Raw genomic sequence first — 19021 nt, forward strand, 5'->3', positions numbered from 1 at the left:
TAAGGTATTGGAAATAGGATCGGGATCGGTCTAGGTCTAAGCCGATACCTATCCGAATTGTCTTGAATTTGTCCAAATTAGACGGAATTACTCATGCTTTTTAATTATTTTTTTTTTTTAAAAAAAAATCTATTTTTATTATTTTTTTTACCCTTAGGTTGTACCAGTGGATCCATATCATATTGATCAATATTCGGGATTGGCCTCCGCTGAAACTGATCCGTTCCTGAGATTACGAACCTTGCTGACGATCGAAAGAGCCATATCATCTGTTCAAGCGACATAACAAAAGGGTGGGCTGCTTTTATAAGCAGGTAAGAGAATATAAGGTTTGCTTACTAAAAAATAAAAAATTAAAAAAAAAAGGGCCGAATATGAGGTTTTAGTTCATGTATTTTGGGGTTAGGGATCGTGGACAGTAGGGGATTATTTTCTTCCACCTTAAACTTTTGTTTTTCATGGAAAAAAACTAAATTATTATGAAACTGAATTGTAGAGAGTGAATATTGCAGGTCCTTTTGTAGAGGATCATCTAGGAGCTAACCTTGCAAGAGAGTGAGCAATGGAAGTGTGTAGTTTCTGTCTACTTTCTTAATATGTACACCGAGTTAAAAGAGTTTTAAAAGATTTTGAATATCATAAAGAAAGAGAAAAAAAGGTCATTCGAATCGGAGTGAAGCAGCCTGTTAATCATTTTTACAGAGTTCTATTCGTTGTTTTCTCATTGAAATTGCGCTAAGGATTCATTACTTGATGCCTGCCTTGTGCTGAACGTGCATATCCAAAATCCATGTGTTAAAAAGAATAATTGCAGCACATCCCCCTTGCTTTGACTGTATCTCAAAACTACCATTCGAGATAATGATAGGACTGTTCTTGATGGAATATATATATATATATATATATATATATTAGATAAAAATCCAAAGTTGAGGTGGGATGGTGTTCTTTTGTTGCATAAGCTCCGACGAGGAATCGAAAGGTGCAAGTCTTTCTGCCAACGGTTTATGAGTTTGAGGCAGTGATAGGTAAACCCCCCTCCAGAAGAGTGATTTGGGTGTTCTTTTACTCGCGTGAGTAGTTTGAGAGTGGAATTCTGCTTGGGGCATCCAGTCTGATTCCATGCTCCCACGAATTTAACTAACTCCAAATATGCTCTTGGAGCATTAATTACAGAGCATTTTTATGATTTGGTGATCCGGGAGCCAAAAAAGAAAGAACGAATTTAACGCAAAAGCCCAACATTTTGAGAAGTACCTGTCCGATTCGATGCAAAGCATAAAGGAGAGGAGAACTTGAGGTCATCTTCTCCAATCCAACCGAACCAGATTGACAAACGCGAGTGAGTCCTTCTCTTCTTCGGTTCCAATCCATTTGCTATTGGCTACTTCGATCTCTTATGTAAACTCTACCATTAATATATTAAAACACTTGATTAGGTAAAATTAATGGTTTTTTTTTATTTTATAATGTTCTTTTGTAAGGAATTGGATCCCTCAGTTTGATTTCATCAGAGCATTAAGGGTTTTTGGTAAGAAATCTCAAACCCAAAATTTCAATTTTTCCTCTTTCAATTTGGTATGTTGTTGGAATGTCTACTAGTGATTCACATGCATAACTTATTTGCAATGTGTTATCAAAATCTTCCTTTTGGTTATTGATATTATTGCTTCAATATAAATGTGAAAAAGATTCTCATTGGTTCCACAATAATAAACATTTTGTCTAAAATCCAAATGTATCAATTGCATGTCCTTTTTCTGTGTGTTAGTTAATGCTAGTAAGAATATTTTTTTTTTTTAAAATTCCATAAGTGGTGGCATGTGAAGAGATAAACCAATGTTTGAGATGTTTGTCTGTGGAATTTAGAAGAATAAAACTTGAAAAATATGTGGTTATATATTTAGGATTTATTTGGTGAGTTCAATTGTGTTTCGAAATCTTAGAAATGTTCATTATTATACAATCACAAAATGGTTGAAATGTTTAGGATTTATTTGATGAGTCCAGTGTTATTCGAATGTATACCAATCAGTGATGCAGCGCCTAAGTGTATTGAAGGGGGGGGGGGGGGTTGAAAGCAAGCTTGGTTTCTAGGGTACGTACCATAGAAAAAAGGTAGTAGTTATAGTGTGGCAATACTGAGAATTTTATTGATTAGGCTTTGATTTTTAGGTTGGAATGGTTGATGAGAGAGTGGATATATAAGTCCTGTAAGATACAGTAGCTTGCCTGGCCAACAAGGCAGAACAAGCTAGGGTCTTTCTTCCACACCTTAAAATTGAAATAGCTAGTTAGACAAAACAGTGAAACACAACTAGTTTCCCATTAAGTATATATTTAGTTGTATGGGGGTGGTATATATAGAGTATATTGAATATATGGAGATGTTGCCAAGGAATACGTGCATACGCCTACTTTTACAGGAGATTCTGTCATTCTGAGTGAGAGAGAGAGAGAGAGGGAAGTAGTGTACGTACGTGGAAAGCTGTAGTCCTCTTATAACTCTATTCCAATATTTGAATCCCAAAAATGAAAATAAAAAACTAACCCACACATGCATGAGGCCACTCATGAGTGATGACACACCCACCCTTTTGAACTTCACGTACACAGATACAGTTGCTCCCTAGCGCTATGATGTATCCATATTCTTCTATATTCCGATATTCTACAATTTTGACTCTTCTGTGTATTGTTTTTGGTGGACAGCTCTTTCCATCTTACAAATTAATGGTAATGGAAACAAAACTAGAACGTAGAAACCTTCCCTTTCCCTTTCCCTTTCTCTTTCCCTTTCCCCAATCCATAGATATTGAACTGATGACCCCATCTGGCATTCATCTACCTCTACCTCTACCTCTACCTCTACCTCTAAGGTGTATAGGAGAATCCAAGGTCATTACGACAAGACAATAGCCTTAGATCGCGACGTTTCATTCATTTAGAGAGAGAGAGAGAGAGAGAGAGAGAGAGAGAGAGTAAAAGCAGGGATACGGGGACAGGGAGCCACAGAAAACCCGCAAGGAAAACAGGGCTTTAATGGAGGAAGAGGAGCACTTTAAGGTTGGAAAGTCATTTTAAACGCTACTCTCTCTCTCTCTCTCTCTCTCTCTCTATAGGTGTAGGGTATAGAGCCTGTATAGTACGTAGCTCTAGAAGGAATCACAGTGACACACGCAGCGTGTCTAATATGTCTAGCACCCCAGATTAGTGTTATAGTACCTCTCTCTCTCTCTCTCTCTCTCTATCTCTTTCTCTACCTACCTCTAGTCGTTCTCAATTCTTCCATTTTTAGGTATAGGTTCCTATATATATATGTATGTCTGTAAAAGTAAATAATCCCAATGTTCCTGTTGGGGACTCATTGGCCGTTACTCTTGGATAGATCTTTCTTAGATTTTATTTGGATTTTGTGCTCCACCACCACCACCACCAACAATGCCTCTGACCTCACTCTCCAAACTCTTCTCACCGCTACGTACGGCGCCACCCAACAGGGCCACAATGACAAATGATCCTGTATTCTATTTTATTTTTTTCTGTGGCACTAACAGCCAACCTAGCTACCTCTGTGGTCATATGAAGAAAACAAAACCAAAGGTAGTTTTCCAAAATCCAATTGGAGCCTGCAGAGGCTGGAGGAGCAGAAGGAGGATTAGGACAAAACGCTCTCTCTCTCTCTCTCTCTCTGGAGGTCGTATCACTTTCATTCTTCCATCCAACTGTAACATTTAAACAGCATAGAGGATGATCCATCCTTTAGTTTGTTTGTTTGTTTTTTTTTTTTTTTTTTTTGGAGATTGAGAAGATTATATATATGATCGCCCATTCAAGCCAGCAAGCCCACCACCCATGAGGCCATGACCCATTTTAATTGATGATGATAAATTTCCACTATTGTTGTTTTTTTCCTCCATTTCTGGAATATGCCATGCACGGTGCACCCACTATCTATGCTCCATCACTCTCTCTCTCTCTCTCTCCATGCTTTGTTGGGCTATATGATATTATTAAGAAATATAATTATATATATTTGTTGAATCCAGAATACATGAATAAATTAATGCATTGAATTATCAATTTCACGTATCGTCTTTGGTGGATCACACGACCACCATCAACCATGTATGAACCCAAAAATTACCCTACCAGCTTCTCCTAAAATTCCCTAAAAACATTTCTTTTAATCTAGGAGTCCTATGCATGGAATACATACCTCCACTTTTTATAGCTTTTTGTGTGTCTATTTATGGAGAACTCGATAACCTACTACTAGGAAAATACCTGCTCCTCCTACTCATAATATTGCCAAATGGGTTTATCTTATGGAACTCCTCTCATCTTTTCCTGATTGACGATTTTTATTAGCTCTTCTAATCAATCCCTTCCCATTAATTTCGGACTTTTTCTGAATCAAAATAAAAAAATTAGCCAAATGTTCTTTGTGCCGGGGGCACAGGTTGTGCCCAGACATAACAGGTTGGGCAAAATAACCACCCCAACCCCCTGAATGACCAGCCCATGTGTCTGGGCACAGCTTACGCTGCAGCATAGAAAACATCAGCCTTTAAAAAATTTTATCTTCTCTTCAACAGAGAAAGAGAGTTTGATTGCTTGTACATTGGGAAGCATTCATGTACTACCGTTTTGGATGATGTTTTAGTTCTATCTCATTCTTTTACGTATGTTTCCGATGATTTATTTTCTTGTTCGATCTCTTATACATGAGGCTCACCTTTTAGCTAAAGATGCCTCCTGTTTTTTTCTGTCCTGATTCTGGTGACTTCACCCCATCTCCCTCCCCCTTTCCCTTCACTACCTCTTGTAATCCTTTAGTCCGGGATTTACCCTACAACAGTGATCCACAATAAAATAAAGAAAAAAAAATATAGTCAAACTTAAAATTTTAAAATGCCAGATCATTCAGATCGACATGTGGCAGATTATCAACGCCCAAGACTCCAAGATTCATTGTCTTGCAGCAAAGATGGGAAAGAATCGGGATGGAGCCTTCAATGGGAAAGCCAGACGACATCATATTCATAAACTAAAAACCAAAATTAAAATAAGTGGTAAATACTATTTATATGGTAGTCAAAATTTGAGTTGCACTTCTACCCCCTCCCCCCCAAAAAAAATAAATAAATAAATTTTGAGTTGCACACATCTGGGCCTGGGTAATCGTATTTATTAATGAACTCCTTTATTGAACAAATGTCTAACATCTTCTTTTTCAATCCCCCATTTAAGTAAGTTGCAATCCAATTACCATTGGGTTATTTTTTAGGAGTTCTATACATTCACCTACGCGCATAACACGATCAGGTGCCAACAGTCCAACACCAGGCAGCAAATGGGACACTTATGGTATACGCATGTGGAAAGAAACTCACTCAAGTCATTTTGAGTCCCCTTCTAAATAAAAGATGGGAGAATGTTCTCTGTGTCGAGGGTGTAGGCTGCGCCCAAACACATGAGGGTGGGCACAATGATCACCCTACCCCCTTAAGTGGCAGGCCCATGTGTCTGGACGCAGCCTGCGCTGTGGCACAGAGAACATAAGCCCATAAAAGATTGGGAGGGATGGGTATATTAGCGGTATATCATATGCTAGCATCTTCTATATTTGTATCTATCTCTCTCTTCCTCCTTTTGAAATGACTCCCTTATCCTTCAAAGGGAGGAAGAGAGAGATAGACACAGGCACATAGAGTGCTAGCATACAGCATACCAGTAGCATAGCCAACCTTTTCCGGAGGTGACCATCACTGGAAGCTTGGAACACCTTTCATGTGACAATATAAAGCATTGAGAAATTCATAACCATAGAGAAGGTGGATGGACAAACATGGGGCAAGCTTATATGATTGAATTTTTTATATAGGATAATCGAAATTACTACAATTGTCACATCAATTTTTCATATGGAATAACAAGATATATAAACGATAAAAAGGTGAATACCAAAAAAATAATATTAATAACAAATTGAACCTTTCACATAAATTGTTAGATAAGGATGCTGTGAAAAATAATATATTAGATATCTTATAATATATTGGTTTTCAGTCTTTTCACAGTATCAAAAGTGTCAAGTTCATAATATATTTGCAAAGCTTTATTTTGTTATGTGGGAAAGTTAATTTGTGAGGAGACTTAGATTATGTAAATGATCATGTGAATGATATGCCATAAAATTTGAGTGCTAATTAAAGTAAGCTACCACCTTTAAACGGGTATTTAGCAATGTATTGGAGCTTCCCCCCCCCCCCCCACCCTCACCTCACCTCACCTCACCTCACCTCGCCGCACCTCACCTCACATAATCGTATGGAATGTTTACATTAATCATCACTATTATCATAGCTTGCTTTATATAATATAATAGAATACTTAATTTAGTCCTGATAATTTGCAACGAACAAAAATGACTGGATACACCTTACTTTATCTAATAAAATGCTTTAGTCCTCATAATTTAGATATGATTTGATTCTTTTTGTTCACCCTTGTGGAGGGCACCCTTGAATGCACATTCAAGGGGATCCGTTAGTGTCGCTCATAGTTTTGATAGAAATCCCTACTACAGCAAAGCATTAGCTCCCTTTCTTTTTATAAAAAAAAAAAAAAAAAAAACCATTTGCTGAGATTAGAAGTGACGTAAATAAAATATTTTTTTTTCTAATCATCACCAAGAATAATTAGGTAAGTAACTCAAAAACATGTAAGTAAAATTGACACCACTTTGTTTACCCCAAAAAAAAAAAAATGGCAACTCTTTTTAATCAAATTGTTAAAAAAATGTCAATAATTTATTCTTTTATTTTATTTGTAGTGGGGGGTGTTAAGAGTTCTTTAAGGTGTGGACCCCTGATGTTGTCCTTTTTTATTTTTTGCTTTTTTTTTTTAATAAGTAGACATGAAAGTTTATTTAAAATCCTTGTTGCATTTTACTTACTCATCTTCCGTTTAAAAAGTAATTTTATCTCAATTCTAGCCATATGAAATCTTCTTCCCCACTCACCCCACCAAAAAAAAAAATTAATTGGTAATCTCATAATAGAAAGTGTTAGCAATAATAGGTAAGGGAAGTAGTACTCTGTCCGGAACTGGCCTATGCCAGCAGTCCCATGTCTCTCCTCAAAACAAGGGAATAGAAATGTGTTTCATATGGGGAGGAGAGAGATAGACTCATGTGAGTGCTGGTGTAGGTCACATTCTCCGCCAAAGTTATTTTTCATAATATGTAATTAAGAGGGTGGAGACACATCACCAAGGCCTTTCACCAAACGGTCCAAGTTCCAACCATGGTTATAAATATCAGTCTTAGGCATAGTTGGAAAATCAGATTTTCTGACTTGACTCGACTCGTCTTTCAGAAAAATATGATGATTTGGCCTTGTCAAATCGGATCAAAATGAGTCACGTTTTTTAATTTTGTTTAATACTATAAATATGTATAAATTAGTAAAAAAAACAGAAAAATATAGAAATAAGAAAGAAAATCAAAGAATTATAGATCATTGCTTTTTTGAGTTCATACCATTGAACAAGACAAGGGAGTTGATGAGTTGAGGGTTTCTTATTATTTTAAAAAATGGATTTATTATTTTACTCAACTCAATTTCTAAGTAAATCGACTTTATGATTTTTTTTAAAATGACTATACTTGTCGAGTTTGTCATGACTCGGGTAAAAATACCGAGTCTTATTTGACTCAGATGGTTTATGACTTAGTCTTGCCCGTTGTTACCTTGATCTAGTATATACGACTCTTGACCAAGTTTTTCAAAATTTTTTAATCGACTCAACTCGGATGACTTGTTTCAATCAAAAATCAGTTTTTCAACTATGATCTTAGGATCCTAATTGGCCTTGGTGTGTAGTATCAGAATATTTGCCCTCTATTTTAGTAAAAAAATCATTTTTAGATAAATTTGCCCTTAATAAAGCAGTTGTACCAATACAAGATTGGATAAGTATGAATATTAGACATGACAATTACTGATATAGTTCGATTGGTATTGCTACAAATCAACCGATGAAAATGATCCCATACTGATATTTATAACCATGGGTTCCAGCTTCATTCTCCACCCCCACCACACACACACACCCCCCCCCCCCCCCAAAAAAAAACAAAAAAAATTAAATAAAAAGCCGTGGAGTACCAGTCCCCAAGGGCCTAAGGAATTATTTAGACTTTCCAGCAAAAGCTCCATAAATGGACCACTGGATAGTCATTAGCCGATTGGATTCACTTCTTCTTCTTCTTCAACATCATCATCATTACCATAATCAAAAGGGAGTCCCTCTTCAGTTCAGTCTCTTCAGTCCCCAGCCCCAAATCCTAATTAACTTCCTCCCCTGGACTAGAATCACACTCATCACCTGACCACATCAGACCCTACCACTTCTACAGCTTTTCTTTCCTTAATTCCTTCCCTCTCCCCCAATCAAACTGTTCTCTTCAAAACGAAATCATTCCCACCAGAAAATCTGTCTCCATGAGAGGAGGAACACCTTCGTCATGCACATTTCCATGCACCAATTGAGAATTGACTGCTAACGCTGAGAAAATAGAAAATGGTTTGTTTGAAATGATTGACAAAAATCTTCCAACAATGAATAAGCATATGAAATGAATAACCCTATTAATCCCTACAATTATTATTAATATTAATTATATATATATATATATATATATAAAAGTAGAAGATGATAGTAAGTCGTAACCCATTGGCCCTCCCTTGCTTATGATCCAAGATATTAATGTTCATATCGGTATCAACCAAAATCGAACCATGCATATTGGGCCAGGCCAATATCCAATTTCAAGAATAATGATGCACTTTTTTGCCAATACGCCCGATTCATTTCGTATCAGGATCATATCCATATCGACCTCTAATCATATTGATATATATATATCGGCCAATACGTTGATTCGATTTCGATACTTAGAACCATGCTAATGACACTTATTTTAGTCCTGTTCGAGAATCAGATTTCGAAGCTTTTGTACACAGTACACACACATTCACATTACCGTAATCCAAACCTATATATTTATATATCCCTCTAATTTAAGAAAAAAATAGAACTTAAAAAGCTTTCTTCTTTTTATGGGAGAGGGGGGGGGGGGTTTGAAGAGAGGGAAAATAAAGCTCGTTTTCATGGGCCCTTCACTCATCATTTCTGGAGACCCACCGTCTACTTTGTTGTCTGAATGAAAAGAAAAGAGAGATTGGAGACATTGCAACATCTTTATTTATAGCACCAAAATAAATAATAATATTATCAGTTTTTGTACTGTTTTTTTTTTTTTTTTTTCTTTTCTTCAGTGGCTATTATTGTTAGGAGCCATATTATTTTTAGAGGTTTAAGAATCAATATCAGAACAGACAGTCTAGAAACAATTTCTCTACAAAAGCAGGAGTATTGGTTGTATACATTATGATCCTCCTCAAACCATGTAGTGACAGGAATCTCGTGCATTATATACGTTCTTTTATCGAAACAGACAAACACCAATATTGGATCGATTATATATGATAGACAGAAGGTAAAATTGTCAAAATAATATTGGTATCAACATCTTTGAAGGCAAAAATATTTGATATTACCAATATAGACTGGTACATATTAGTATTGATATGGGTTTCAAAACTAGTCAATTTCGGATTCATTAACCAAATTTAAATTCAATTATATATCCGTATGTAATATGTATTGGCATATATGCATTCTACAGCATACGAATCAGTAGGTCAGCCAATTCTCTCTGTACTCTCCCAACTCTGAACAGGAAAATGGACCGATTCAAATCAATCTTGTGACTTAATAATATGATAAACACTTGTGAGTTGTGAGTTGTGTCATCAATAACTAATTTTTTTGCCCCCTTTGTGTAAGAAGTTATTGGCTTATTTCCGGTTTTCTTTAAGCTTGGAGGTTCATTTAATTCATATATATAATTACGAACATCCATTATTATACTTTACCTTCCTTTATTATTTTCCAATTCTACGTTTATAAGTTTGCAGATTTAAGTTCAAACATTTCTTTTGAGGGTGTTTAAAATGGAAACCCAAAAAACCCTAGCAATGTTATCCGTTGTTTTTCATTTTGCTCGTTTATTAATTAATTTTCCTGAAATCTAGCTAGCTGGCTTAGGATGAAAACGATAGTTTTAATTAGATCCTTTGCTTGCAGACTCGTACAGAAGCTTTACTGTTGTATGAAGTGACTGGATGCACAGTGTCCTCTTCGTCAAATCTATCTAAGGGTGGTCATGAGACTGTAAAAAACAGCAACCCTGTTTTGGTTATCTGACCCTCTCCTTCCCATGGCCAGTAAAAGCTCCATAACCATTATTAACCCACTAGATTAATTATAGATATCAATGATAAGGCAAGGAGAAAGAGAAGTTTTTCTGAGTAGTTAATGGTAATGAAGAGGCCCAGTAAACCAATTTGAGAAATGAGAGGTTGGTTTAAACTTTGACTGTCTTTTGGTGTTCAGGTTTTGGTCTTTTATTGTTTCTGGGTTTTTTTTTATTAGGGTTTAAGGGTGCTTAGAAAAGTGCAGATCGAAGACATATCGAAGGAGATATAGGAAAGCATTTAAAATAAAAAATAAAAAATCATGGTCTTTCTCAATACACAGATCCCTATGGAATGCAGGAGGCATAGCCAACATTGCTCCCTGAAACTCATTCTTTTTGTTTAGTTTAAAGGGTCTTGTTTTGTTTTCTTTAGAGAGCTTTTCAGAGAGAGAGAGAGACAGAGAGAGAGAGGGAGGAGTGATAGGTTCAGGAATTGGGTTTGTTTAGCTACATGGATATATTTCTTCCCTGAGTGCTGCTGCTAGCTAGAAAACAAAAGAACCAGTTTTCAAATGGAGGGAAGCAAGCAATCTTGGAATGATTATTTTATTTGTTTCCCAATGATTGAGTTGCCTTGCAGCCCGAGATCCTGCTAAGAATATCAAGCAGGGGGGGGGAAGAGGGTAGAGAGAGAGAGAGAGGAAGATGAAGTCCATGAATAATGATAACAGCAACAGCAATAACTGGTTAGGTTTCTCTCTCTCACCCCACATGAACATGGAAGTTCGTCCAGAATCCCATCATCATCATCATCATCATCATCAAAACCATAATCCATCACAGCCTCCCGCTGAGGCTGTTTCTACTGCAGTTCCAACTAGCTTCCTCCTTTCTCCTCCTCATTTAAACAGCTCTGGAATCTGTTATGGGGTTGACGGAGAAAATGGGGGATTCTACTCTCACTTGTCTGTCATGCCACTGAAGTCTGATGGTTCTCTTTGTATCATGGAAGCTCTTACCAGGTCACATAATGAAGGTCTGCTTCTGCTTCTAATGATTCTTAATTTCTTTTGGGTTCTATTCTTAGTTTCATTTCAAGCATTATTTCTAAAACCCCTAAACCCTTTTGTCTTCTTCTTCTTCTTCTTCCTCTTCATTTGTGAAGGATTGGTGCCAACTTCGTCCCCCAAGCTCGAAGACTTCTTAGGCGGTGCATCCATGGGAACCCATCAGTACGGAAGCAATGAAAGAGAAGCCATAGCTCTCAGTTTGGACAGCATGTATTACCAACAAAATCCTGAACCTGAGGCCAACAGACAACACTTTCTCCAACAACCATTTAGGCATCCACAGCAGCAGCAGATACAAGTTCAACAGCACCCATATTTCTCTGGACTAACAGGCCAAGAGATGTTCCAGACACCACTGGAGGAGGAACCGATGAAGGGAAAACATCTTGCAGACTGCAGTCTTCAGCTCCCTCCAATGCCTGAGGATGCAATTCCAAGCCTCAACAGTTGGATTGCTAGGCAGTATTCAACCAACCAGGCATTACAACAGAAAATGGTTGGTCATTGCATTAGTGAAGATGGAGCAGCAGGGAATACCTCTGTTGGTCCAATGGGCTATGGGGATTTGCAGTCTCTGAGCTTGTCCATGAGCCCTGGTTCTCAGTCAAGCTGTGTGACAGCCCCACAGCATATTTCTCCCACTGCAACTGAATCTGTGGCCATGGAAACAAAGAAGAGAGGGTCTGGAAAGGTGGGTCAGAAGCAACCTGTTCATCGGAAGTCCATTGACACGTTTGGACAGAGAACCTCTCAGTATAGAGGTGTTACAAGGTTAGTTAACAAAACCTTTCTTTTCTTGCTTGGATTTGGAGCATCAGATTTTCATTTCTCCTGGTTATTTTTCTTACTGCCCCTATCTTCTGTTTTCTTTGTGTCTCTTAGTAAACCATGTTTATGTGTCCTTTTCAGACATAGATGGACTGGTAGATATGAAGCCCATCTATGGGATAATAGTTGCAAGAAGGAAGGACAGAGCAGGAAAGGGAGGCAAGGTTAGTAAGATAAGAAAACCCAAAAAAAAAAAGAAAAAGAAAAAAACTCATTTTTTAGTCTCTCTTGGTCACTCTGCAATTTCATTCTTGGACTTGTGATTCTTAGCCTGACTAGCGCTATAAATTTCTCATGTCATATTGATTGCTGCGTTGCCATTCCAACCAAATGATGCTCTTCAGTTTATCTCGGTAAGCCTCTTTCTTAATATACTTAGAAAACTTTGATTGATTACTGAAACCTATCTTGACCTGACTTTGGTCGTCCTTTCTACCTGTGGTATTGCAGGGGGTTATGATATGGAAGAGAGAGCTGCCAGAGCTTATGATCTAGCCGCGCTTAAGTATTGGGGTCCTTCTACTCACATCAACTTTCCTGTATGATTTTTGTCTCTACCTACTGAAAACTATAAATTTAGGTAGTGGAATTATGCCTGTGGTTATTGAAATACTACTCTTCTATATATTATTGCTTCGGCAGTTGGAAAATTATCAGGAAGAACTCGAAGAAATGAAAAAGATGAGCAGACAAGAATACGTTGCTCACTTGAGGAGGTAATTAACAGTTTAAATTCTATTTCATGCTGCTCACATTTCCAATTTTCAATTGTAGATTTCATGTATTTTGATTGGGGTCTCAAAATTTGCAGGAAAAGCAGCGGTTTCTCAAGGGGCGCTTCGATGTACCGAGGGGTGACAAGGTTTTGTTTGATTTCTTTAAAACCCCCCTTCCGAGTTTCCATGAATAATTGAAGTCCAGTTCCCCCACTGAAAGCTTGGTTTGGATTTTCTATTTTTTCAGACATCATCAGCATGGAAGATGGCAAGCAAGGATTGGCAGGGTTGCGGGAAACAAAGACCTTTATCTTGGGACATTTAGTAAGTTTTTGAAACTAGTTGAAATTCTTCAATCCCAGATAATTTATTGGTTTGATTTTGCTTATTAGAAAATATAGCTTGTAATTCAATGCTTGAGAGACTCAGGAGTGGAGTGGGTAAGATGCTTGAACCAGGCCTTAAAAGGGCCAATTTTTATGACTACAAATTCTTACTATACTGTCTTTTCAGCCATTGTTGATGCTTTAATAAGGCTGATCTTTAGCAAAGCTGAAACTGCTATTAAACTCACAAGGCTTTTATTTCTTCTTATCAACCCCCAAAAAAAGAGCAAAGATTGCCTTTTGGATAATAAAGATAGATATGCTTTATTAATGCTCTCCAAACTCCATATTAATTCAGGCACCCAAGAAGAGGCAGCTGAAGCATATGACATTGCAGCAATCAAATTTCGAGGGGTGAATGCCGTCACCAACTTTGATATAACGAGATATGATGTCGAACGTATCATAGCGAGTAATACTTTGCTTGCTGGAGAACTTGCCAAGCGAAGCAGAGATACAGAATCGAGCGTGATTGTTGATCACTCTGCCTCAGCTCAGAACAGCAACGCAGAAGCTGGCGTCTCTGAAGAGAGTAAAAGGGAGGAGGGCTGCACAGACTGGAGGGTGGCCATGTATCAGACCACCACCGAGCAACCAGCCATTTACGTCGAACTAGTGGATCAGAAACCCATGAATTACAGGAACCCATCCTTCTCAGGAGTGGCCCTACACAGTCTCATTGGGATGGATCATGGGGTTAACCCGGCTCAAGGAGCGGAAGACTCGGCCAAGCAAGGGACTCACTTGTCCAATGCATCTTCTCTGGTGACCAGCTTGAGCAGTTCCAGAGAAGGCAGCCCAGATAAAAGTGGGCTCTCAATGGTTTTTGCTAAATCCACTCCGGCACCGAAGCTCGTTGGGCCTACTGCCACCATGAACGCTTGGATTCCGTCTGCCCAGCTGAGTTCTTCAATCGCCATGGCTCACTTGCCTGTCTTTGCAGCCTGGACAGATACTTAAAGCTTTCTCTGTTTTGTTTAAAAGACCCAACTTTCCTTGTTTAAAGTTCTGTGAGTAGTAGAAGTGGAAAACAAGAAAAAAAAGAAGAAAGAAGAGGCAGGGCAACAAAGAGCACAAGGAAAAGAGAGAGAGAGAGAGAGAGAGAGAGGATTAAAATGAAGGTGAAGGAGAAGGTGGGACCATTAATCTGTAAAAACAAAAGCTTGAGAATTGAAAAATTCATAGGCGGCCCTTTCTGGGCCATGTTGGGATGAAGATTTTGCAGAATTGGTTGAAGCCAGGCATTAATGATTGAATTTCTGTGGAATATGATTTTGGTGTAATATGGGGGTGGTGACCCATCTAGTAGATATATGTTCAAATCAATGCTCTCTTTAATTTGGTCTGGTCCTGCTAGCGACAGAAAGAAAGAAGGGAAGCAGCTCAATGTTTCCCTTTAACCGATCATCTCTCATCACCATCCTTAATTGAGTCCCAAGAATACACACCATCATCATTACCATTCTCTTTTTTCATTTCAGCTTTCTTCAAAGGTTGCAGACATTCCATCTTTTTATTGAAAAAGGGTTAGATTCCTGTAAATGTGGACTTTATTTGGTGTAGGTTCAGACTTTTGAGCCCATAATTAATCTAATCTTCTATTTTCGTTTAGACCCACCATCCAGCCTGCCGTAGTAAAACCAAAAGTATATTATATATGGATCATATAGCTTATAGCAGCAAGTTGCAGGTCCTTCCTTGTGTGGCCTGGAAGACAAAACGATGCTCCATGGTTAACATTCCATACCCAGTAATTCGTACACTAACTGGTCCATCGATGGATGTGGGACTAAACGCCCAGTTTTTTGTTTTTTTTTTTTTAAATCTATTGCATTACCCGATCAATCATTGTGCCACTAAATTCCCCTCCTCCCAATCTTTGTTAAGGAGTTCATCAACTCTCTTGTTTTAGGGTGGAGAAGCCCAACCCGTTTTGATACCATTTGAAGTCGTCCAACTCAAAACCTCGATCTTCAAGTAGTGCATTCAATGAGTCACTAATGTGTTAGGATTCTGTATACAGCTTTAATTAGGTATTTAATATCATATTGGTTGACAAGTATCGTTTCGGAATGGATGCATGGCTACCACTATAAAACCCTAGCTATGTAAACTCATATACATTTTATCAAGAGGTGAACTCTCTTCACTTTGCTTTTGTACTTGTAGTACACTTCTACTCATTTTCTTTTTGTTACCGTGCTTCTTCCCAGCTAGTATAAGAGATTCCCAATTTTCGTATAAACTGAAGAGCTAAACTAAATACGTTAAATCGATTTTTTCACACCGTATGTGAATTGAATGAAACTGAATAAAAAAATCAGATAGGAACAAAATAAAATTGAACCAATTCAATTCGATTTTGATTTGAATTGAACTAAAAAAATCATAACTAAACACTTAATTTGCTGTCCGTGACAATAAAGAAAAAAACCAAGTTTCTCTGTCTATATTGCGTTTGGGAGGAACTCTAAGGCTGTGTTTGGGTGCCACAAAAATCAGGATGATACAACGATTGATTTATGTGTATCTCTATTTTTTTAAATTTCTTTTTATTTTTTGGAATTTTTTTTTCTTGGCATCCAAACATAGCCTGAGGCATGATTCCTAATCCCAAGATCGGTGAATGCCAACAACAATCCGGATCGGTTAAAATCGATTAGTAGTAGTAAAAAAATACTTATAAATTGGATTTGGATGGACTGGCTCAGTGTGAGCCTAGATCGGCAGGTTTTGTAATATGCAATCGGATCGGTTCAAACTAGTATCAGTTAGTGTCGGTCAAAATAAGAAAATAAAAAATCCCAAAATATTAATTGATTGGTCACTTGTATCGGTTAAGATTGCCTAATCCAACTAGGTTGCCGATCTGTCAGTCGATCCATATTAATCGTAAATATCGACCATATCTCGGGATCGATGACAACCGATACCGATCTGTTCTGATCCAAGATTGAAAACCATGGCCTGAGGGAAACTTTCCCTATCACGAATTGCGACATTTAAAGAAGTCAAGAACAGGGGCTTTGTCATTCGAGACTATGAAGGAAACGTGGTGATCGATTGCTAAATCGGAAGGGGGGGGGGTTGTATTAACAATGATATCCTTATTGGTGAGGCGCTTGCAATTCGAATAGGCCTTCTGAAGGCAAATATCTCATGGTTTTAATGTGAGCGGGGAATCTTCATGTACGTGAGTATATGTGAACGACTCACAATCGTTCAGATGGAATCCAATCTGTGAGAATATTTCATTCGAACAACTGTGAGTTGTTCACGTATGCTCACATACGTGAAGATTCATCAGACTCGTATTGACTACGTGCTGGTGAAATCAAACTCTTGAAAGAAATCGTTCCACTAGCGATCCACCCTATCATCATGGATATCAAACATCTGATTTTCTTTTTCTTATCATGTAATTTCAACTTTATTTCTATGGAGTCTAACTTAGTAGCCAGACTCTTTAGCCCGGATGGCCTTGTGTATGTAAGTGTATGAAAACTTGTTCAAACTTCATCCCATGGCTAAAGAATGGTTGTAACTCCTCAACCACGAGTCTCTCACGAGTTAATCAAATAGATTCATCTTTATTGAAAGCCCAAAAAACAAAAAAAAATGAAAAAGAACAGGGCCTTGGCAAGAGCAGCTCGATCTGAATGCAATTTTTTGTAACGAAACAAAGACAATATTGATTTTTGGATCAACGAGATTTGTCGCATGGAACGTTAAAGAAAAAGAAAAAGAAAAACAAAGAAAAGGAAAAAAAACATATATGCATGGTGGTACTAGCAACTAGCAACTGATGATGGGGGTGGGGTGGACCATGGAATCATGAGTAGGTGAATTGCTATACAGCTTGAAGATTTTCAAGGATCCGTTTTCTCCAAAAGAATCCAAAACTGAGGAAGAAATTCTTAGTTTGATTTGATTAGACAAAGATGTAAGACACAGACACACACAGACACAGACACAGACAGACCATATATATATATATATATATATATATATATATATTTATATATAAAAGAGCAGATCGAACAAACCAACAGGGAATGAGTGTGAATGAAATGTCAAAAGAAGGTTGCAACTATATATTGTGGAAAAAGATTGTTCCGGTGGTATAGCTGATTAATTACAATAGTTACCTCAATGACCGAGAAAAGGGTGAGAGAGGGGGACGAAATAAATACACAAAAAACGTGCATGTACGTGTGGTCATATGGTTGGAAAGGGGAAGAGAGAGGGAGAGGTTGGGAGCTGCTCTGTGTTGTCATATGTTTGGGAAAAGAGAGAAGGTAAAAAGGAAAGGAATCACGAGATTTGGGGATCTATATATTTTAACGTACACTTGACAAGAAATTGGGAAATTAATAGTTTAATACTCATTTGACACATACATGTATTTTTTTTAATATACCCACGAACGCCTACAAAACTCCAACCGTCACTGTGCACTCTCTCATATTTAGTCTCTTTGGAGATCAATCTCGATTACTATCTTTTTATGTTTTTGATAGATAAAACCCAAAGAGATTTGAATTAATTAAGTCAAATTCAAATCACTAGACTACATTACAAGTTCTAGACTACTACCTTGATAAAGCTATTTGATAAAATTTTGCCCCAAATGATAATAATAAGGCTTAATAGTTTACAAAAGGTGAAAAGTGAGAATGCAATATTGCTAATAATAATACCACACTAACATGTATGGTTCAAACAATAATTACAAAAGTAGATCTCATGTGATACAACCATACGTACAACCAGGAATTTAACAAAGACCATGCGATTTTCTGCCCTCACTAGTATTAGTATAGTAGTGACTAGACAAACAATGTCACTGCAACAAGAGGTGTTTTCACCATAGTTAGTAAATAAGCGTATTATATATGTATCCGAACATATGAATGAAAAAAACTTCGTACTACGTATAATATTTTAGAATCGATAAAATACACATATTTTAAGGGTCGTCCTATGATACTCGAATAAAATGCATATAATGCGCATATAATAAGTTTACATATATATAAAAAAAAAAAAAAAAAAAAAAAAAAAACTAAAATCTATCTTAACCGTTAAACCAATTCCTAATACTAACCGTTAGATTAAAAAAAACCTAAAATCTACCAAACCCTCGTCTCTTCTCCAGCGGAAAACCAAACCTCTAGCGGTTGGTTCCCCTTCTCCACTCCTCTCTATCTCTTCTTCCTCTTCTTGCATTCTGCCGACGATTGTAGTGGTGGTTCTTGCGTTCATCAAGTCGGCGATTGCAACGGTGCACTTGAAGCAACAATTTTTAAGGTATTTTACAAAAACCTTTTCCCATCCATTCTATGGAGGAGAATCGTAAGGAGGGCTTAGAAATTGAAGTCCGACAACAACACAAGGCAACTCGTTTGGTTTTTTTCAAGAAACCCAACCAAACGAAACATATACAATCTATGAGAACTCAAAGCTTTTCTTAGCCAAAAACTCCATCACTGTAGATTCAGAATTATCCATTCTTTCTATTTTTTACGGTCAAAGAGACAGACTTTGGGATTTATTAAAGTCCAAAACCCATGAAGCATGAAATAAACTCAGATTTAGTTAATATTTAATAACAAAACTCAATTCAGCAGTAGAACCGAAACCTAAAATTAGAAATTGAAAATAGAATCTGAAACTAGAGAAAAAAATTAA

General features: G+C 37.3%; 1 protein-coding gene across 4 annotated transcripts; it reads left to right on the forward strand.

The window, feature by feature from the left end:
• The first annotated feature begins 10621 nt into the window (after nucleotides 1-10621).
• Nucleotides 10622-14354, forward strand: LOC122660462 (AP2-like ethylene-responsive transcription factor ANT). 4 transcript variants are annotated; one of them, XM_043855774.1, is made up of 10 exons: nucleotides 10622-10940; nucleotides 11181-11366; nucleotides 11496-12171; nucleotides 12298-12392; nucleotides 12573-12581; nucleotides 12679-12767; nucleotides 12871-12944; nucleotides 13040-13090; nucleotides 13192-13268; nucleotides 13629-14354. In XM_043855774.1, exons 1-10 carry the CDS (start codon nucleotides 10928-10930, stop codon nucleotides 14288-14290), a joined length of 1932 nt encoding a protein of 643 aa, XP_043711709.1. In that variant the 5' UTR covers nucleotides 10622-10927; the 3' UTR covers nucleotides 14291-14354. The 4 variants fall into 4 exon arrangements, with proteins under 4 accessions (XP_043711709.1, XP_043711706.1, XP_043711708.1 ...); XM_043855773.1 differs by having other exon boundaries at nucleotides 10623-11366; nucleotides 13629-13820; nucleotides 13917-14354; XM_043855771.1 differs by having other exon boundaries at nucleotides 10622-11366.
• Nucleotides 14355-19021: the final 4667 nt, after the last annotated feature.

Source organism: Telopea speciosissima, chromosome 4, assembly GCF_018873765.1.
Source record: "Telopea speciosissima isolate NSW1024214 ecotype Mountain lineage chromosome 4, Tspe_v1, whole genome shotgun sequence".
Taxonomy (NCBI): domain Eukaryota; kingdom Viridiplantae; phylum Streptophyta; class Magnoliopsida; order Proteales; family Proteaceae; genus Telopea; species Telopea speciosissima.

Excerpts from the sequence above, each read along its gene's own strand:
- LOC122660462 (XM_043855771.1), top strand. The coding sequence starts at position 11,036 with ATGAAGTCCATGAATAATGATAACAGCAACAGCAATAACTGGTTAGGT. Across the intron at positions 11,367-11,495 it reads TACCAGGTCACATAATGAAG|GATTGGTGCCAACTTCGTCC; the intron begins GTCTGCTTCTGC and ends TCATTTGTGAAG. Across the intron at positions 12,768-12,870 it reads CTACTCACATCAACTTTCCT|TTGGAAAATTATCAGGAAGA; the intron begins GTATGATTTTTG and ends TTGCTTCGGCAG.